Here is a 21,756-nt window from a genome sequence, read left to right on the forward strand (position 1 = left end):
TAGCATGGTTTCATCAGAAATGCTGTCACATAAATTGACATATTTCACATTGTTCTCCATTCTGCAGGTTCTGAGCAGAGAACATGACCCTGACACAGTACTACAGTAGCAAATCCATAAAGACATTTTTTTAAGCTATACAACACTTAACCAAAAGATGCAGCCATGGTCCAGGTAAGGATTGTTTTCAAACATTTATCAACCTTTTCTTAACTGTCAAGGCAGTGATATAAGGCACCTGGCTAAATAACCGACTAAATGACATCACTGACAAATATTTGGTTTCAAAAGTTGGTTTCATTGTACATTCAGTTCATAAAATATCTGTAAAAAATGTGACAATCCACACAACTATTTAAGTAATTAGCTCTTACTGATTTATTATAATCTCAAATACAAAGGCAGTTCTGTATCCGCACATTTACTATCTAAATATTTTAATGTTACTTATTAAATAGTAGGATTTAGAGTGATCAGTCAAGTATAAATTACAACTAACCCAATTCTTACAACAGATACCCAACATTAAAAACCAAATCCACATATTCCTGTGATCTGACTCAGTGTATTAGAACTGTAAACAAATCTTCCAGGGCAATAATCTGAAGCCAATACACCAACATGTGTATCATCCAGAAAGAGTGTTTTTAATTAAAAATGCTCTTCACACTGCAGTTCTACATATTAATTTAGTTTCAGGGCTTAACACAAACTAGACATTTAATAAAGAACATATATCTATATCATTTCTCAGTAGTACAATCATCTCCTGAAATATTTAATAATTTAGGACTTGATCCCTGTATGGCTACTGGCTGTAAAATTTAAGAGGAAAAAAATAGATCAAATACTATATATTTATGCATACAGCTATGAATAAACACAAAACATTGCAGAAAAAAAAACATTAAAGTTGCAGTCGAAAAAATAATTGCCTTCATCACCTTAGTATCACCTTGTAAAGGCGGACACACATGCCAACAGTGCACACGGCGCTTGCCCTTGAGAAATTCTGGCCAACCGGTCAGTGCTCCACAAGTTCCCTTCAGTAAAAGGGGCTTTTGATGAAAAAACCATGCGTTCAGCAGTTTTTTGTACCTTTGCTACCGGTAAGTAGCATCATGCATGCTGAGTCGGCAGAGATAAGTGTCCAGGGCGCTCAGGACTGACTCTTAGCACAGATCTAAGACAGACTTGTTGATCACAGGGTTGGTCCAGTCATTCCTCAGATCGTCTAAGTGATTGTCAAAGTCAATCAAGTTCTCGTAGGACCTGCCCTCTAACAGAGCAGATGTGATCTTCTGTGCTTCACTCCAGTCCTCAAAGCAGTCGCTGGAAGACAGACAAAAACATCAGTTTGGGAATGAACACCTGAAACCTATCTAGACAATGTAACACTATTTTAGGGGTGCATATACGGTAAAGTCTTTAGGGAACTTGCTCTAAACACAGAGACACTTACAAAGTTACTTCTCTGCTTTTCCACTTGTTTTCATGATGGTCATAGATAAGCACAATGGGCTCAAAACAACTCATTGTTAACCTACTGTTGTCCACCTGAGGGGGAGGGGGAACAGAAAATTACAAGGATTTAGTGGCATACAGACTTAATATGTGCAGCTCTATTGTACACAACAATTCAAAGTTGAAATGTAGAAAAAAAAAAAAAAAAAAAGTAGGACCTGGTCACATGGGGACTAGAACCCTAGATCTTTGAATCATCAAAGAAGGCGACTTCACTGTGCCACCAGGAAGACACTTACAGGACCGAGCAGTGTCTCACATGTTTTAGGGACATAAATTACTGCCAATTCTGTATACTTTCAATGTTGCTAACGGTTAAAAAAAAAAGAATAGCATTTTGGATTGATTGTGTTTCTAACACCTTCCTGGCAGACAATTGTGTTCAACTTGTTTGTACATTATTAACATATCATTTTGCAGAAACCCTGACACCATCACCAACATCCGCCTAAGTCATTTACTATTACCATAACAATTGCTGCGTCGCTGAAATTCTCAGAGATCCTGGCTGCCACCTTTTCTGCAACTTGGTTGGGTCTGCAAGAGAGAGGACCGAAGATGTAGTGAGTCAAGAGAAGTTTGGAGCATTGGTTTATAAGTGCAGGGTGTTGGTGTCCATTTTGTCGTTCATACTTTGAATCCTTTGTACGTTCATTGGCTTGATAATATCCAGCAATGACGTAATTATTTTCTTTACACCAGGTATCAATCTGAGATGGGAGCAGGAGTCGTCGAGCCAACATGTAAGGACAGAAGGACAGCAGAGGTTAGACCAAAATTTAAATGGAACTACACTTAATGTGCACTTTATCGGGACACATGTCTAAAAAAAGAATGTAATCAAAGACACCCCTAAACCTATGTTAATAGCTGTTGATTCAATATTACTGTTATTTTGAAAGCTTTAGTTTGTGGTGCTGTTTAATACAGTTTCAGCGATCTAGTCACTTCAATTCTATGTTTGCAACATTGGTTAGGGTTTTATATTACATTTTAAAATATCTGTTTGCAGTGCACTTCACATGGAAGTGTTATTTATTTCTTTTTGCTGCTAATGTAGAATTTATTTGTTAATAAATAATATTAAATAAATTTATATATGTGTTCATTTGTTACCTTTTTTTAGCAAGACTACATGTTTATGTCAAGCCTGATGCCTTCACTCACATGGACAGGTCTACGGTTAATTCATTCAACAGTAGTATTGGATCAGTATTGGGGATCGCCGATACGCTCTGCCCAGGAATCAGTATCAGAATGGATCGGACAAAAAAACTGGATCGGTGCATCTTTACAACCAAGTGACCATAATACCCCTACAAACAGTTTCAACAAAAATTTACTTTTGTTTTGTAGTACTGGTTACTGCATTATTCTGAAGGCGGGGTGTCCAATCCTGGAGGGCCACTGTCCTGCATGTTTTAGGTTTCTCGTTGCTCTTACACACCTGATTCTAATGATTTGCTAGAATCATGTGTGTGTGTTAGAGCAAGGAGAAACCTATAACAAGCAGGACAGTAGCTCTCCAGGACCGCAATTGGGCACCCCTGCCTCAAACTAATGAAGTTTAAACTTGTATATTTGGCTTGAAGGCTACTTACCAGTGTTAAAGCTACTTCTAGCATTGGTGCCAGAGCCAGAGTACCGTGAAACAGCGGCACGCAGTCCACACACAAGACTGGTTCACCATGGCTGTCTTTCTTTTTCTCTTTACTTTTTTCTGCCACTAGCAGTCCATTCACGGCGCACTGAGGATACTTGGCAGCATGCAAAAGCATTTTACAGTAGGCCTGACTGGTCAGCTGAATAGGCATGTTTATAAGAAAATCGGCAGAATCGATAAAAAAAAAATAGATCCTGCAAGAGAAGTTGAGCAGCTATCGATAAACTATGAGGGACTACCCGTCTGATTCCGTTAGCTAATGTCACATACAGTATAATGCCCAGAGAAAAGTAGATATCTACCTCAGCAGTTACAGTACTGCCACAAAATGCGTTTGGCGCTTTGCCTTCTAACACGAACATGTAAGCTTTACAACAACAAAAAAATCACAATAGTCTTTTTATGCTAGAGTAATTTCTCAGTGTCAAGAAATCTAGCCATAGGAGCTAATCTTACTTCCACCTTCCACTCGTCTCTGTAGCAGCACCGGGTAGTGCCGTAAATCCCACTAGAAATATCGAAAAACGAGATTCCACCTCCCTGTAACATAATTTACGTTTTTCCGGTCACAAATCAAGGAATTTAAAAGGAGGCTGGGTCAGCAAAAAAAGTCTCAGCGGGTGCGCTTGGGCCGTTACTGTCCTTCATTATTTGCATCTTTATTAATACAAATAAAGTTAAATACAGTGAAAAAATCAGTGCTATACAAATCAAGTATGATTATATTCAAGAACGAAGTCATAACTCATAATACTTTTAGTGGGTTAGCTGTTGAGCCTCTGCGCATGTGTTTACCCCGAAAATGACTTTGTTTGGGTGACCCCGCCTTCTTCCACAATCCTTGTCACTAATATACTTCCTTTTAGACCGTCGGCAGACAGCAGCAAGGGAGAGACAGTAGGTCGTATATTTTTTTATAGTAGTATCCTTTTACTGTATAGATATACATCACATATTTATTGCTTGCACATACGGTAACGTCGTACGTATTTAAAGTGTAAGTAATGGCCTAAGAGGAATTTATGATTTTAACCGAAAAGATCAATTGTGCAAGTGACTTTGTCAAAGCGGACATGAGCTAGGACGGGCTAACTCACCGGGCTAGCTGTAGTTAGCTATTAGCATCAGAATTTAAGGCAGGTGTGTTGCTCAGACATCGGTTACATGTAACAGTGGTCTGCCATAGGGCGTATATATATGCAGTTTCAGTAAATGGGAAACTATTGAATTGTACAATATTGGCTCAAAGTCGCAGCTATTTCTGTTATTTTCCCCGGCGCTTTGACCTTGTATTTGCAGCTAACATTAGCTTAGCGGAGTAGCTAACGGAGTAGTAGAACACGGAGGAGCTTTGGTTTACACACAACCTCCTCACAATAACCTACATTAACAATTCAATAAACAGTTCGAGCATTTTCATGCAAGTTACATGACTTAGTTTGAATGCAAGTAACTGTATTTTTAGTAATATTATAGATTTCAATACAGTTTAAGAAACTATTTGTTCCAGAGGGGCCATTCAAGGGCGCATATAGTAGTTGTACACACAGACAAGCCATACACAAAACAACAACAGCAAAAAACAGTGCAAAATAAAGCAAACAACTTTACAAGCTAAAATGAAATGATGGCAGCACCGTTACAAAAGTATAAATGCTACCAAAATCCTTCTATTTACATAAATTATTGTTTATCCTTAATATTTAAAACGTGGCCTTGTGAATAATGCGGTTAATATTTCATGTTAATTTTAAAAAACATCTGTAGAAAGTACATAAAAAATATTTTTTTTTAAAAAGGGTGTATAAGTGTGCCTATGTATATGAATGAATTTAAGTGTGCTTAAGGAGTGCTAACATTTTTCATATGACCTCTTTCACAGAATGCTGGCCACCAGAGCCCTTCGCCTTGTTGGCAAACGTGCCATTTCCACATCAGTCTGCGTACGTGGAGGACATGGTAAGTCTGACTTGAACTGACATGGAGTATTTTCTATTTTTGGCAGGTGGGGGTAACAATGGATCGAGTTTGTGACTCACATTATCACCTTTTTGTCTTATTAGGACTTCTACTTTGATGATTACATTGCTGTCACACGGTCAAAAAAATCCACAATGACTTTTCAGGGAACCATAAGGTTCTTTTATTTCAGAATGCAAATTCTCAAAATGTAAATAATTGTTGAATATATTTTAAAGTAAAGCAATGTCTCTCATAAATAGCTTGAATTGGCGCTAGAAGTACATTAATATTTTTATTGTATTTAGCCCATTTCCATCCTATAATGTGAGTCCCCACCCATCTCACCACTACGTGATACCATAGCTATATACCATAGCTCTTTGCTTAAGAGATCAAATAATCAAAGAACCCTGCAAACATATTTTGAAGCCACCATAAAATAATTTGAATGAGCCAATGCCCAGCTGTTTTAGGTGTTAGTATCAACTGGATTGGCGCTCATTCAACTTACAGATAGACTAAGTTACACTTTATTTTACTACTCAGTCATTGCACATGCCTTTATTTATATATGTAGGAATATCACGTGGCATACATGGAGTGTTGAGAGCTGTTTTAATGGGTTAGCACATCTTCAACCAAATCTGAGCAAAGTTTGTGTGTATTATTTGTTAAATGTCACTAACTAATGAAACTATACATAACTAAGCTCTGTGATGGTTTTAGGTTGCAGAGTAATGTTACTGGAGGGAGGGCTGCATACTTAATTTTGTGCAATAAAACATCTATAAATTTCAGCAAATATTCAACTTATTTCACAATATTTTAACGAGATTCAGGGTTAGGCTAAAATAGCAACTTATTTTAGAAGTTGAGGAATACTGCGCGTGACATGGCACAAGATTCAAATGACGAAGAACACAATAGTGCTTTCTCTTTGAGTGTTCAATAGCATAGTCTTAAACAAACTCAAAACATTTTAGTCTTCAAATACACAACATTTATAACATTTTTGGTATGAATGAAGGCATTTAATATCAGTGAAACTTATTTGATGAGGTATTGTTTGTTATACCCTGCAGGTGTTGCTAAGGTAGAGGACTACACTCTCCCTGCCTACTTTGACAGGCGAGACAATCCCCTCCCAGATATCTGCTATGTGCAGAACCTGAGTCCAGAGCAGGCGTCCCTGAAGGAGAAGGAGAAGGGCTCCTGGGCTTCACTCTCTGCTGAGGAGAAGATTGCATGTAGGACTTAAATGCATTGCTCTCACAACTATTGGTCAAACTGATTTAATCATATTTAATAACATTATATATATAAAAGTCTATATTATTGTTAATGATAATGTCACTTTGTATCTATTACTTTTGTAATCATCTAGATTTTGTGTTTTCAATGTTTAGTGTACCGCATCAGCTTCAAACAGAGCTTTGCTGAGATGTCCCAGGGATCATCAGAGTGGAAGTCTGTGGTTGGAGGGATGTTTTTCTTAATCGGCTTCACTGGTCTGATTGTGCTCTGGCAAAGAAAGTATGGTATGTCTGCCAAAAAGTATAATAGGAAGATTGCCAATGATGTGTCTGTCAAATTTAGTCTTTTTTATTTATTTATTTTATTAAAAATATAATCAGTTCAAACAGAAAAGAATGCAATCATTTTTTATTATTTGTTATGGCTATTTGCTTGCAGTCTAATTAAGCACATTACTTGACACATGTTGTCTCTTTGTAGTGTATGGACCAGTCCCACACACATTCGATGCCGAGTACAAAGAGAAGGAGCTGCAGAGGGTGTTGGACATGAGAATGAACCCAGTGGAGGGCTTCTCGTCCAAATGGGACTACGAAAACAAGCAGTGGAAAAAGTAAAGGACCAGAGGACCATAACGCATTCTTGAAGATAGATGCAGACCAACTCAACGATAAAAGAATACCTATATTTCTGTACTTATCAGTAATCCACATTACCTCAGTCTGTGCATTTTGGAAGACCTCTTCCTCTTACGGTCATCGTGTATTATAGAAGTAAGAATAAAAATGGTTAAACTGATAAAACTTCTCAGTTTTAATTGTGTTTACTCCGACTCCTATGTTAATGTTTTTACATTGAATTGGAAGAGTAAATGACTATACCTCACCATGTTTGATTAGGTGATTTAAATGTAAAATTGGTTTTAGTGGTTTTCCATTTTATTATTACAATCTCACATACACTAGGGACACTTCACACTTGCTGGCAGTTTCTCAGGGAATCTACATGAAACCTTGCCAGTTAAAAAAAAAATGTTATAGTTAAGAGTAGGTATGTTTAAGCATGTGTGGTGGGACATGTCCTCCTCACTTTTTAATTTCAGGTATCCATATTTTCTTACCAAAATGGTAGTGGGCTACTGCTGAATACAATTTTCAGGTTAAACAATCATTTAATCCATGTTTGTGTTTACATTTGGGCCCAATATTACCCTAAAAATACTTTTTGAGAAATAGATTTTCAAGTAGAATAAAGCATTTCTATTTTTAAATAGGTTACTATCATTATAGAAAGCAGAAACTATATCATAGCATGGCATTATTTTGATTTATTCAAATGTGTATTCATGCAGGAAAGTAAATGCATTTACTGTATTTCTGAAACCAAACCTACGCCCTTAGGTGATGGTTATTTGTACATGTATGCAGCTGCGGGTTAGTAGCATCGTTTCCTGTTATTGACGCTATAGAAGTACAATGTGTGGTAGTGCTGCATGCTTGAATCTAATTGTTATTGTCATGTTTTTGAATGTAGCATGCCCTCTAAATTGGAGAGGGATAGATATGCAGCTTACAGGAGGGATTCCGTTTTTGCGTCATCTTCATGTTGTGTCCAAGTGAGTGTTGCAAACGTCATATAAAGGATTTATATAGATTTATTTAGATTTGTATCTGTAAAAGTCTAAATCCCCGACGGCAGGCTATGTCTACATCTGTGTACACGTCATGCATGAGGGTTAAGGTTGGAGAGCCACTGCAACATGCTGTGATGTCACTTACCGGATGAACCCGCAGCTGCAGTTGTTTCACGTCAAAACAATCCGGAAGACGATACAGCATGACGGAACTGTTGTCGGGACTGAGGCGAGCTTAATGTTAATAACATGAACGGTTTTATGCACTGTAGTGTCACTTAATAATGTTGCTGAATAGAAGACAAACATAGCGACTCGAGGGAAGGTTGTCCAGTGTTGTGCGACTTTGAAGTCAGTCAGAACAGCCTCGCGTTTTTGTTTCAAAGTCCATGTTGAGATATCGTAGCAGCAGATCTTGATATTAGGGTTTAGCTCATCCGCAGACTGGTCCAGAGTCACCATGGGCAATGGAATGAATAAGGTAGGCTTTGATATAGATTTGTGTTGTGTTTTTGTCAGTGGCAGTTTCATGATAGGACTCTACAAAGTGTAACTGGTATGTGTGCATTTCCTACTGTAATCATCCAATCATGACAGACAGAGAGACCTTCTCTCTGTTGAGATCTAATGGCATTGAAAAGCATTAGGAGGTTTACATTTTGTTAGTTTGTTGATGCATTCAACTGTTTTATGATGATGGATGCATGGTTAACGTTATACTCTTGTTATAAGGTTGGTACACTGGGTTGGGAGATACTGAACCAAAAGGTTTGGTGTTATTCTCCTGCTTCCACCCAGCTGAAGTGCCCAAAAGCAAGGCACTGAATCCATGTCAAGGCTGCTGTGGCTGACCTCTGACCCTCTGACGCAGAGTTAAGGATCAAATCAGTTGATTCTTATAACAGTCTTGCATAGCCAGACCTATCTCCTCAGTACAGTAGTATGGTCTGGAATAGTGACGCTGGCTTGTTACCAGCTGCGACAGGGACACTGGTTTCACCACCTCACCTTGTGAGTCAAATTGTGTGTCCTGGAGACATATATTATCCAGAGCCAACACAGAGGTGGTTTTGGTATTTGTGTTAGTGCTGCAAAGATTAATCAATTAGTTGTCAAGTATTAAATTAATTACCAAATATTTTTTGAATCATTTTTTAAAGAAAAAGGTGAAATTCTATGATCTTTAAATGTGATTTTTATTTCTGGTTATTTCCTCTGCTATGTTAACTGATCATATTTTAAGTTGTGGACAAAACAAAAACATTTGAGGAAGTCATCTTGGGCTTTGTGACACACAATCATTAGTTGCAGCCCTGGTTTATACTGTACGTCTGTCTTTCCGTGGCCAGATTTTGTCATCATCATTACAGCTGGTGTGATCCTATCACAAGATGGTCTAGCCTTTGTTTTGAGTTTGCTTTTATTGTATCTGCCTGCCCAATTTTGATACTGTGTCATAACCATTTACTTTTCGAATGATGATGAAAAGTTCACCGCTAACATAAAGAATTACAATGATGCCTAGTAGCCGTCAATAAAAAGTAAAAAACATAATGTCTCTTTGAAAGTAAAGTAAGATTTTAGTTTTGTCTTCGCAGAAGTAGATAAATGGGCCATTTGTATTTCTATTCTTACTTGCCATAACAATGTGCAGGCAGAGTTAGTCATACATTTTCTTAGTGTAAATTCAGCTCTGCACTATCCTGAGACGCCTGCTCTTTCATGGTACTAGCACTGATCTAGCACCAAAGCACAGCAGCACCCAGTGGCTGCTTGCCACTCATCACTTCATCCTGATAATCATGCTTCGTTGCTTCAGGCCTTGTATGGTTGTAGAGAATTATTTGCTGGTACTTAGTGCCTTAAGCCTTAAATCCAATCTGGCCCAACCAGAAAGAGTTTTGAAGCTGGACTATAATGAACATTTAACCTGATTGTAACATGTCTGTGACTGCTGCTTCACAGGTTGTTGATGGGCTCTACCTTGGAAATATAAGAGGTAAGACAAATAACTTTAACTTGATTGGATGTTGGTACATTGGATACATAGCCTACTGTACAGCTGGGCCGGGTCAGGCTTCCGCTACCAAAGCCAGAAGGCCACCATTATAGGCTATTAATGCATGTAGGAATGAGTGGTGTGAGAGACTGATACAGCAGAATGTGATTTGCAGCACTTTAACATTAGTACTCTAACACATACATGGCTTTGTTTGACATGCATTTTAATGTATTAATATTCCACACAATATGGACAACAAGTTGGACGATAACATTTTGCCCATATTCATTGTGAATTGTTTTTAATGTGTGCTGTGCTTTATATAGGATAATATTAAGTTTGAACTATTAAACATCAGTTTTTGTAGACAAACGTTTTTTTTTGTCAAACACATTTCAGAGTAAAGCGATCCAAAGGCCTTGTTGATAAAAGACAATTATGCTAGAAGGTGCTGCTCCTTCACATAAATAAGAGTCAGCGGTCATTACTGTGTCACTCCTTGGCCTGGAACAACCCCTTTCACAGCTAATGTGGCATTTGCAGCGACCTAACTTTAGCTGGCTCGATAATTGCTCCACATGATGGCACAAGCACGACAGCTAAAATTAGTTCAACTGACAAGAGCAAATGACCACAGGCCTAACTGTACCAGATGATGTTGCAGGACAGTAAACAGCTAACAGACCTGCCTCTGCAGCAGCTTAAGATATAACTGTTTTTTTATGTGTTTGGTTGCTGTTAATATTCCTCTTTCTCTTTCTCCCAGATGCAGAAAACAGAGAAAGTCTGTCTAAGAATGGCATCACCCACATACTGTCTGTGTACAACAATGCTAAACCCGTGTTTGAGGTTAGTGGAAAATCCAGGTTGGATGGATGGGTTAAACCATTTGTACTTCCTGTTAAAATGTTACATGGAGATTATGGTATGACTGTGCATGTAATAATGTGATGTGTCCTGTCAGCCAGCTGGGGGGGGTGATGAGTTATAGTTGGAGCAGGAGAGTTTTTTTCCTGAGGTGGATAGTTTAAATGCTGAAGTGTGTGTGTGTGTGTGTGTGTGTGTGTGTATGTGTGCGTGTGCGTGTGCGTGTGTGTGTGTGTGTGTGTGTGTGGTTGTGTGTGTCAAACCTGTGACAAGCTTCAGCTGCTTGATAACAAGAACATCATCATTAGAATCAGGTGTGTTATTGCAGGGAGAAACTTAAAAGTTGCAGGACAGTGGCCCTCCAGGACTGCAATTGGGCACCCCTATATATAGATAATGTTAAACCCCAGCACTAATCGTAAAGAATTATGTTGAGTGACTAGAAAAATACAGATCCATCTATATGATATTATTACATTTTAGCCATTGTATGAAGATTTACAAGTAACATCCAGATATGACATGCCTGCCTGTATACTTGAAATTAGTTTCAGTTTTTTTTTTTTTTACGTATGTCTTACAGGACATGACGTATCTTTGTATTCATGCAGCTGATGCATCCAGCCAGAACCTGTGAGTAAGCACATACACACACACACACACACACACACACACACACACACACACACACACACACACACACACACACACACACACACACACACACACACACACACACACACACACTCAGACAATCACATGTACTAATTGTGTCTATATGTCAGTTTTTAAATGTCCTCGTCTGTGTGAATTTCTGAAGCGCTAATGAGTCATGCAGTATTATTTCAACACTATTACCCTCCAGACTGTGGCACTGGGGCATATGTAATGCAAACCGCTACATATATTACATGAAGACTTTTGACAGAATGTTTTTTTTTATTGCACGACTCCTGTGGATAGTTGTTAGACCTTCACTACTAACAATGGCTTGTTTAATTCATGTTGCGAGTGCCTAAATTTAAGCAGTACAATAGAGCAGCTCTTAGTTTATTTCAATTATCTCAAGGCTTATAGAATGAATTCTGGATGTTCCTCAAGATCGAGCTCTTGATAATTTTGTGTGCGTGTGTGTGTGTGTGTGTGTGTGTGTGTGTGTGCGTGTGTGTGCGTGTGTGTGTGTGTGTGTGTGTGTGCGTGTGTATGTGTGTGTGTGTGCGCGCGAGCGTGCGTGCGTGCGGCAAAAAACAACGGAGTGTTCAATGTGTCATTGTTCATCAGAGGTTAGACTCTGTGTTGAAAGAGGCATGATGAGCTGTCCCTCCACCCTTGCACCTTGCAGCGGTTGCTAACACAACACATTAGTCATTGCATTTCTGTTGACTCCTTTGTAGGGTATTTTGATCTCGTGCAACATTAGCTGCAGTAATTCTGGATTAATCACTTGACACTTTGATGTCAGTTTTGGAGCTGGCGAGGGATTCTGTTGTTGCTGTACTGAACCCTTCTACTGGTTGTTCAGGGTCCCTGCACTGACAGACAGAGGTAGGGTCTCTGAAAGGGTTACATACATCTCCGATGCTTCAGCTCCTTGCTGACACCATGTGTACTGGAGGAAACACATTGCTCTCCACACCAGTGTTTCTCCAATAAGGTGACGAGTACCCCCAGGGGTACTTTGGAGTACCACAGCGCATACATTATGTTAAGTTAAAAAAAATGTCACTCATGTTTGATTCCTAAAATACTTATAGAATAATAAGAACAATAAAAATATAATGGATGCTGGATAAAACACATTTTATATTCAGTATTCATATTTCCAATACAATGGTTAACTGCCTGTTACTGTTGCAAAAAAATAAAAATGTGATATACCAAAGACAATATTGAAAAGGTTTGAGAACCACTGCTCTACAAGAGTGGAAACATTTGGGTGCAGTGTGAATAATAAAGTTGCTGACAACATAGTAGACAAAGAGACACATTGCTTGGTTGAATGCAGACTGAACACTCGGTCCTTGGTCCTCTTTCACTACAACTAATTCAAAACTCTTCATTCAAATGTTCTGATTAAGAAAATTTAATGCACAGGGCTGCTGTTAGACTGTAAGTTAGTGCAGAGTTTATATGTGAATTAAATGAAAAGGTTCAATTTGTTGGTTCCCAGAAATCTCAGTGGGACTGTGAGTTTGACATTCACTGATATCCTCTGGGGTTTGAAAAGGAACTCTAGTTGCTTTACTTTGTAGAAAAAAGAAAAAAGAAAAGAAAAAGAAAGTAGAGCTGGGTAAAATGCAAGTTAATGAGAATTGAGGTTTAGTGTTTGGTTGTATGCTGCTGATTGGGTTGAGTTGGACGTGTCTGACCTCCACTGTTGCAATCAAGTGTCCTTCCTTCAGGCGGCAGAGGAAGGAAACCTTAGTGTGACATCTGGCTGCTGGCGTCGACCACCCAGGGATTTAATAAACCCCCTCTGTCACAATCAGTGGTCTGACTGAAGGGAGTGGTGAGGCCAACTGACACACCACCATGCTCACTGTCAGCCAGGGAGCCCCCATGTCCAGGTCTGAGGACCCTCTCCTAAATGTGTAAGGTCCGCAGCAGGGACTATCGTTTTGTCTCATAGGCTCTTTTTTTGGAGCTGTAGCGGTTTGAAGCTGTCTGAAAAACCCTTAAACTTCCCTAAAGCTCTTGTGTCTGTACTGTGAGATGTACACTGGAGATCAAAATTAAAGAAAAAAATAAAAATGCTTGATTTATTCTGAAATATTATTCTTTTTTATGGTGCATAATTTGATAGAATATCCACTGAGGCTATACCACTGCTGTACTAGCGTGTTTTTTTTTTAAAAACCAAGGCACTTCAACAAAAACCTTTATTTAAAAAAAGTGAGCAAAAAAAATTAGTAGAGTACAGTAACCATTGTGTCTGAAGAGCAGAATTAAACAATGTTTTCTTGGTGCTATAGGATTCAAAAATGAATAGGAAGTGTACAGGTTTGAATGTCCCACAGGACATCACTAGTTTCTCACACTGCTCTGGTTTGATCTTGGTCCATTCTTCTTGCAGTTTCTTCCACAGTTCAGTAACTGTAGTGGGTTTATTAGACATAACAGTATTTCAAAATAAATCAACTTTTTATAATTATCTCTGAATTATTCCAAAATGTTTACTAGAAAGTGCCTAAATGATGATTTATATATTTACCAACATGTATGTGTTTGTGGAGGGCGAGGAATTCCCCTTCTTGCTGAGCATCCTCATGACCTGCCATGGTTTTAATGCACAGTGTGCACTGACCATGAAGGTGTTTAACTCATTTGCATTAAACATTTCCAAAATGAGATGTGCATTTGTGCGGGGGGAGTCTGTGTGTCCACTGTGGTGATGGTTATAACCTAAGATGTTATATTTTTAAAAACTGTTTTCTATGCGTTAATGAAATTTCGCCATAGCATAGAATTTCACATGCTCTTTTGGCTTTTTGAATGTGCAGTAGCTCAATAGTTGTTGTTTTTTCAGTATTCTTCACCAGATTTAACTTGTTAATACCTCAAATCTTTGTCACAAGGTAATTTTTCTGCATATTAAACAAGAAAGCCGGAAACCTCTGTGCTAGGAAGACAGAACAAAGTGCTGAGGAGACATCTTTTAAAGAGTTTGGATCTCAGGAAGGAGGAAAAACGAAATGTGGCAGTCGAACTATTTTAGCCTCCAGTCTGTTATTCTGTCTGCTATTGAGTAACCAGCATCTGCTCCTCAGGAGACGGTGCTATCAGCCACTTCTTGATTATGCAAAACGCCCTCAGTGTTTCCTGACAGTGAACAAGTAGGATATTTGAGGAGCAGTTGCACCACATTGTGCTGCTCTTTGTTCATTTTTAATTGAGAATTTGATAGAATTTGTATTCAGTTCATAGCAGTAGTGGAAAGAAAGTGCATTTACTCCTGTAATTCTGTACTTAAGTACAGTTTGAGGTACTTGTACTTACTTGAGTATTTAAATTTTCTGCTACTTTTTGTCTCATGTCAGTCGTCTCAGAGGGGAATATTGTATTTTTTACTCCACTACATTTTTCAGCTGTAGTTACTTCAACTTTACAAACAAAATATATGATCAACTTATGACCCTAAAGACTGTCAAAAATATTGTATTTTATCTTGTAGCACACAATAATAATGTATTATCTTGTGCGCATTAGATCAAAAAATATATCATCTCTGGGGAACTTGAAGGTTCCATATTTTACACTCTCAAAGGAGCCATTTTGCACAGGGAGAACTTTTACTTTTGCTTCTTTTTGATGAGGAGGATCTTCGTAACCTAGTTCTTCCACCACTGATTCTTAGTATTTCTTAGCTCTAAACCGGCTTGCATATTTGAGAAGAGTCTTACACATCTTTCTGACACAACCTCAGAATGAGTAATAACTTTTTTAGCTTGGAGGGCAGAAATATGTAAACATTAACGATCCAAAATAAGGCAGGAGGCTAATTGGTGTATTCGTAGACGAAATACATGAATACATGTTTGATCCTGATGATTTACATGTAATAGACTAAACACAAGGACCGTTACTTCCTTTGTCTGCCCCGGCTGTCTGCGCTCTGGTCTACCACAGACTCTCTGTTTGAGCAGACCAGACTTCTTTCTCACATGACAAGTTTGAGCAGTTGGAAGATAAATCGCTACTCCTCGACTACTCTCAGAACTAACAAATATCTATCAAAACTACTTGCCCCATTCTGTGACCTCTCATTATATTTGAGCGTTACCTGCAGTTTCTGCCGTCAAAGTCAGAACAGTATCATGTTATCACCACTTCAGAAACTTTTAAACACAACGTTAGGAGCCTCCACACAAGAGTTTCATATCAAGGTGTCCTTTCTCATATCCTATACTGAGTAATCTATTTTTAGCTTTACAACCCTTATGCATGTGTGCTTTATAACAGTTGGTTTTCCTTTCCAGATTACAGCATTTTAAAGAGTGCATCAGCTTCATCCACGAATGTCGCCTGAATGGTGGATCTTGTCTCGTTCATTGGTAGGTTTTTGTGTTTAAAGCTATATCTGGCTCATTATTGGCATCTGGGGGTGTCAAGACATAACATGTTCACTTTGAATGTAGGCTTGTAGTATGCATTAAAGCATAGAAGCAAAAACAAAGCCTGAGCAAAGCTGTTACACATGCAGTAACTTTATGACAATGACCAAAGCTGCATGCTTTGCTTTGCTGCAGCCTTGCAGGTGTGTCCCGCAGCACTACCATGGTTGTGGCCTATCTGATGACAGTCACCCACTACAGCTGGGACGAGTGTCTGTCTGCAGTCAAGGCTGTTCGCTCCTTTGTCGGCCCCAACTATGGCTTCCAGCAGCAGCTGCAGGAGTACCAGACGACACAAGTTTCAGAGGTGAACATGTGAAGGAAGACACAGACGTGACTAATGCACACACGCATACAGTACCTATAGAGAGCATCCAGCCCCCTCTTGCAGTTTGGGTGGAGCATCCTTGAATGCAAAATATTTATCTTTACAATGGACTTGTTGTATTTGATGGGTGAGGAGCCTTTTAGGGTACATACTGCATGATCCTGTACTTTTGGAGACGCATTATGTTCATGGTCGTCTACTTTCACTTTGAATAATATCGCCACTTATAGTAAATATCAGGTTATGTATCATGCCACATCTGGTTTGGATCATTTCTTTTCGCACAGATACAATTTCAAGCAATGTACCTTTTAAATATATGACAGATGCACATATGCTTGTATAAAAATACTAGTTCAAGCCTTTGTAGACGATGTCTTTGAGTCATCAGAAGACTAGGACACTGTTTTCAATTATTAATCATATTTTCTAATTTTGGGGAGTGAGGACATTTCTATTCATATTTTATGTAAAGCCACGGTCATTTTAAGATATGTTATGAACCGCTGTTAACACTTTTTAGCATTTCAGTTCACTTGAAGACGCCCAGTGTGTGATTCTATTACAGTGGGACAAGCCATTGAGTAGAGAAGGGGAACTGCAGGGGGTTTGCTGGGATTGCATTAGCTTGGTACGGCTTATCACGTGTTTAGTATTACTGTCAGCATCTTGCAACATAACATGACTGAAAAAAAGCTCATTGTTTGTAGATAATGCACTGATTTCGAGGATTTAAGGGGAAATGGGTTTTCTGTATTTGTACTTTTCCCACATCTGCCTCAGATAGAAAGTGAGGAAGACAATAATGTTGTCACTAATGCAGCTGTAACAATATCCAATGCCACTGCACCACAGTAACAGTACACATCCTGTAACTGTCTTCTGCTATTTTTTGTGAAACAAAAAAACAAAGTCCATAAACATACTACAATAGTCCAGAGTGGGGCATGAAAAAAGACCCCCATAATGACTCAATATATGATATCAGTTTTCTTATTGACGTCTTATCTACATATACTGTGCTTTTGATTATTCACTTGTTGATGTTGAGTCAGTGCTGTACTCCTTACTTTCTGGGTTGAGTGTGAGAATACTAATTTTAGGAAGATGAATGTATTAGTTCAGAGTGACTTTCACTTCATTGTATTTCATAAACAATATAAAGTATTGCACAAAATAACTTAGAATTCCTGGATATAATCTGAGAAATTGTCTTTAGTCGCTTAGTTTGACCAGCTGTGGTCGTTAAACCAAAATTGAAAATCTTTACAGGAAAGGAAGGCCCTGCATGTTGTACAAACTCGGTGTGAACTCTAGTGACAATAAATATCAAGATAATATGTAGTAATAACCATAGACTGTAAAAAATGGATGTAGCCTCTACGTTGAGGCCCATTCTCTCAACTTGATCCAATCATACTTGCCTATGGGAGTCGCCATCTTGTCATTCTTTGACTCCGCCTCATTTCCTCTTACCAAAAAAGGCTATGTATGTGACGTTGGGGGAGAGGGAGATAAATTAATCTGGCTGAATTATACCTCCGAGGAGAAGTGAGGCCGCACCCCTAATTATTCATAAACTTTAACCTCAAATAAAATAAAAACTAGCCTGGTACAAAAATGTACCCCCCTCATTGTTGTCATGGAGATATGATAAACATACAGACTATAATGTTTTTTTGTACCAGACCTTAAATAGGTTTAATTATGCTGTGAATAACAGCCTATTTAACATGGGGTCAATGAGAAATTACTCTATTATGAAACCTGTCTCTAGCGGCCAATGGGCAAACTGAAGTTTTTGGAACTTGGATCAACCAAGAAGTCGCTGTGGTTGAGGCTTGGTAACAGCTATTAATTATGCTGCTAAAGTATCTAACACCAAAAAGCCAATACTGTCTACTACCAGCAGCTTCAAGTGATCTTCACACTTCTCTTTGAAAATTTGTCGTAACCTTAAAACACTGACAAACTGAAGAAGCAAAACTCTGTCAGTTTCAAGGAGGGAGTTGTTATCACACCAAGCCCTCTCATTTCTTTGTGCTCTACTTTGAGGCCATAAAAATTCTTTACCAGCTTTAAAAGAAAACTACATACCATGTTAGATCTGGGATACAGAGTCCACATGGAGTAGATCTGGATGTCAGTTAAATAATTTTTTTGCATTTTGTTCAATGCATTTTAATACAAGGCTTACAAAACCAAAGATATGTGATTTCATGGCAAACAGGCCCATAACATCAAACACATATCCAAACGGCACAGAATATACGTAATTGAAAAATTCCTTATCTGTATAAGGTACAACATTTCAAAGGTCTCCATGGACATTTTTGTTATTTGTAAATTAATAGCTGGGAGGAAATTAATTTAATTTGCCCGTCAATGCCACTTCATATGTGCATAAAAGGTAAAGCCAGTAAGGTATTAAACACTATTTTGTAACTTTACCACAATGACATTTACAAAATACTTCTTTTTGTCTCATCTCCCCAGTACCGAGTGTGGTTACGGTCCAGCTTCCGTCCCAGTCCGTTTAATGACCAGGAGCAGGTGGGTGCCCTTCTGAGCCAGTACACAGAGCAACAGGAGAGCCAGAGGAGAGGAGCAGACCAGCGCTGGATAAATCGAGGTGTAGGTGTCTGCGCTCTGCCGTCCGACCCTGATCATCCTGAAGGCAGCAGCTGAAACAGGGGCATCTGATCATGCTAAAGTCCTGCCCAAGGCTGTCTGTAAATGGCAGAAGCTATTATTCTGTACTCGATTCCAAATGAACTCCACCTTTAAGGCCTTTATACAACTCTGAAAGCATAGGAAGAAATACATCCACTTCAAAAGCCAAGCATATCTTTCATACTTTATTTGCATTGGTCTAATAATTTTTTAATCAATGGAGATTGATTTAGAATTGGGCTACAGACTCTACTCCAATACCAGTACCTTTACCTTTCTCCCTTAACTGAGTACAGCCGCAACCGGAGTATCGGTGCTCACAGGCGCCTTACTCTAAACACCTCAACACCTTAGCCATGATGAATAAACTAGACTTCTGAAGGGACTCCTTACACCTGCAATGTTCAGCTCGGTGGCCTTAAAAAAGCGACTATTGCTGTCTTAAAGGAACATTTTGTCTCCAATTATGTAGATGTCTAGTCTGTGCTGGTGGACAGTGAATTCCACAAAGAGACTACGAGAACTACTGTTTGCCTGTCAAATGTAAATTATTGGCATAACATGTATCAGTAAAATACACAATAACCAAATGATGGTCATGGTTAGCAAATACGCTAGCCACTTAGATATATTAACACAACAAACGATACATTTCTGCCCATGTAGTAAGCCTGTTTCTATACCCAGTTGGATACTCTTCTCTCATTCCACTTGGTACTTTTGTTTCATCCTAAGTAAAATCTCATATTTTTGACACATTATATATGTACCACTGTCTGCGACAGAATCCAGCATCAGCAGTGGGACATAGTTACCTGATATCAGTTAACACTGGTGGGTAGCGGGGGAGGAAAAGCTGTGAGTTTGCTCTGTCAGTTCCCAGTAAACAAGCTGAGTTATCTCTTATCAGGCTGACAGGACAAAAGAAAAAAGTACAGCAGCAAACCCTCTGTAATTATTTAGCCACTATCAACTGATTTCATTGTCTATAGAGAACTTTGTTTTATACCATGGCCATTTAAGGACAAGCACGTAGGAGCAACATAAGGAGTAAGTTTCAAAATTGGCAAAATGTTCCCTTAAGTAATACATAGTAGGTTGAATTGGTAAGTGACATAAAAGTATTGCTGAGTAAAACTATACTTGCATATGAAGGATCTCTACAGTCCAAATGTTAGTTTCCTTCCTGATTTGAACTGACTGAAGCTCTGCTTTATCTTTTTAATTGTGAAAGAATTGATTTAAACATAATTTGTGTTATACTGTAGATTAATGGGTCACGTTAATTGTTTAAATTGTGTATTTATTGTGTTTTATAATAAAATGCTGCTGTGTTAGTTTGATTGACAAACAAATGATGGGAATGCTAATAAATCTGTATTATCAACACTATGGTATGTGTTTGCGTGTAAGGGGAAAAATCCATACTACGTGGTTAGTATCGTAGTGCTCTGCTCATCTCTAGATCTCTAGAGGCCTCTTGATAATCACACCGAGTGAAACACATAATCATGTGTTTCAGTCAGTGTTCAAGATTTGAGAGGTCTCTGGATCCTACTCAGCAGATCACCTGCTAATTCTGATTATACAACAAGACCTTGGGTGTTCATGAAAATAAACAGTGGTACATATTTTACCAAGGATTCAAAAGTACATGCGTACACACTGAGTTAAATGTCTTTTTTTTTTTATTATTAGTATTGCAAAAAGTGGTACAACATTTGAGCATATTTTAACATAACCACCTATAAGATATTTATTTTTTAACTGTATACAGAAAATAAAGCCTTTACAGGAAGAGAGAAGAGATGAACCTGTATTAAGTGAAGTTAAAACAGTACCTGATTATTTGAATTTAAAGGTAGACTATAGCTGGCGGATGATATCACTCATCAGTTGTTTATTAGGGAAAGATTATAGTGTATTTGAATCACAGTTACAGTCAAACACATTTAAAAAACATTATTCTACCTACCTAAAACAATTACTTCTCTGTTTTTTTTTTTTCAGATTTCGTACATTGCCTAATCTTTCCCCCATAATTGTGATTCCAAATCAGTCCTGTGGTTAATTTTGCCCTGTGCTGAAGATGCATATCAAGACATGAAACTTATCAGAAATGCTTCCTCACGGTTTTCACTTTCTGAAGAACATCAACATGCCCTCATAGAAATCTTCCAACGAATACACTGACTAGTTTCTTTGGAATGTATTTCTGTTGAGGAGGCCAGTGGGGTTGCATCGCGTGTACATAACTCTTAGTGTATCTCCATCTTCTGAATTGAAATGAATTGTCAAATTTTAGAAATAAATACATTCTTTAGCATAATATTCCTATACCTTAATGGGTTTATTTTGATATGAGCTTGTGTTAACTCAACAGAAAGCCTACATTCAGACTTACTGTGAATCTAGCAATGGGTAATACTGGAAGGACATGCAGTTGTAAATGAGGATCTGTTCAGTGTAATCTGTTTAATAATCATCCCCTTGCATCGCATCAGTGAATATATTGAATATATTGGTATCACATGAAACTAGATGATCTAAGGAACCCTTTGGTATCAATAATGCTAGATTATCGGTAAAGCGACTAAGTAATGCTTCAAAGTTTGGCCAAATTTTGGTGAGGGAAATTTTCAAAGGGGTCTCTTGACCTCTGACCTCAAGATATCTGAATGAAAATGGGATTTATGAGTACCCACAAGTCTCCTCTTTACAGACATGCCAACTGTATGA

General features: G+C 38.3%; 3 protein-coding genes across 6 annotated transcripts; 2 read left to right on the top strand and 1 right to left on the bottom strand.

Annotated features, from left to right (window-relative positions):
* Positions 1 to 661: 661 nt before the first annotated feature.
* emc8 (ER membrane protein complex subunit 8) lies at positions 662 to 3,643 on the bottom strand. Its single transcript, XM_083913505.1, has 5 exons — positions 3,126 to 3,643; positions 2,158 to 2,234; positions 1,992 to 2,061; positions 1,463 to 1,557; positions 662 to 1,332 (listed from the first exon to the last, which is right to left on the bottom strand). Exons 1-5 carry the CDS (start codon positions 3,336 to 3,338, stop codon positions 1,173 to 1,175), a joined length of 615 nt encoding a protein of 204 aa, XP_083769631.1. The 5' UTR covers positions 3,339 to 3,643; the 3' UTR covers positions 662 to 1,172.
* A 397-nt stretch (positions 3,644 to 4,040) lies between these two features.
* On the top strand, positions 4,041 to 7,206 carry cox4i1 (cytochrome c oxidase subunit 4I1). Of its 3 annotated transcripts, none has more exons than XM_083921384.1 (5): positions 4,041 to 4,084; positions 5,070 to 5,146; positions 6,232 to 6,396; positions 6,556 to 6,687; positions 6,884 to 7,206. In XM_083921384.1, exons 2-5 carry the CDS (start codon positions 5,071 to 5,073, stop codon positions 7,018 to 7,020), a joined length of 510 nt encoding a protein of 169 aa, XP_083777510.1. In that variant the 5' UTR covers positions 4,041 to 4,084; position 5,070; the 3' UTR covers positions 7,021 to 7,206. The 3 variants fall into 3 exon arrangements, with proteins under 3 accessions (XP_083777510.1, XP_083777511.1, XP_083777512.1); XM_083921385.1 differs by having other exon boundaries at positions 4,043 to 4,088; XM_083921386.1 differs by having other exon boundaries at positions 4,056 to 4,184.
* A 1,030-nt stretch (positions 7,207 to 8,236) lies between these two features.
* Positions 8,237 to 20,292, top strand: dusp22a (dual specificity phosphatase 22a; the record flags this gene model as incomplete). Of its 2 annotated transcripts, XM_083934230.1 has the most annotated exons (7): positions 8,237 to 8,517; positions 10,002 to 10,035; positions 10,805 to 10,887; positions 11,489 to 11,538; positions 15,882 to 15,956; positions 16,152 to 16,323; positions 18,841 to 20,292. In XM_083934230.1, the coding sequence occupies 7 exons, from the start codon at positions 8,497 to 8,499 to the stop codon at positions 19,030 to 19,032; spliced, it is 627 nt and encodes a 208-aa protein (XP_083790356.1). In that variant the 3' UTR covers positions 19,033 to 20,292. The 2 variants fall into 2 exon arrangements, with proteins under 2 accessions (XP_083790356.1, XP_083790355.1); XM_083934229.1 differs by lacking the exon at positions 8,237 to 8,517 and having other exon boundaries at positions 9,978 to 10,035.
* Between the last annotated feature and the right edge of the window lie 1,464 nt (positions 20,293 to 21,756).

This window comes from Echiichthys vipera, assembly GCF_963691815.1.
Source record: "Echiichthys vipera genome assembly, chromosome: 1".
In the NCBI taxonomy this organism is placed as follows: Eukaryota; Metazoa; Chordata; class Actinopteri; order Perciformes; family Trachinidae; genus Echiichthys; species Echiichthys vipera.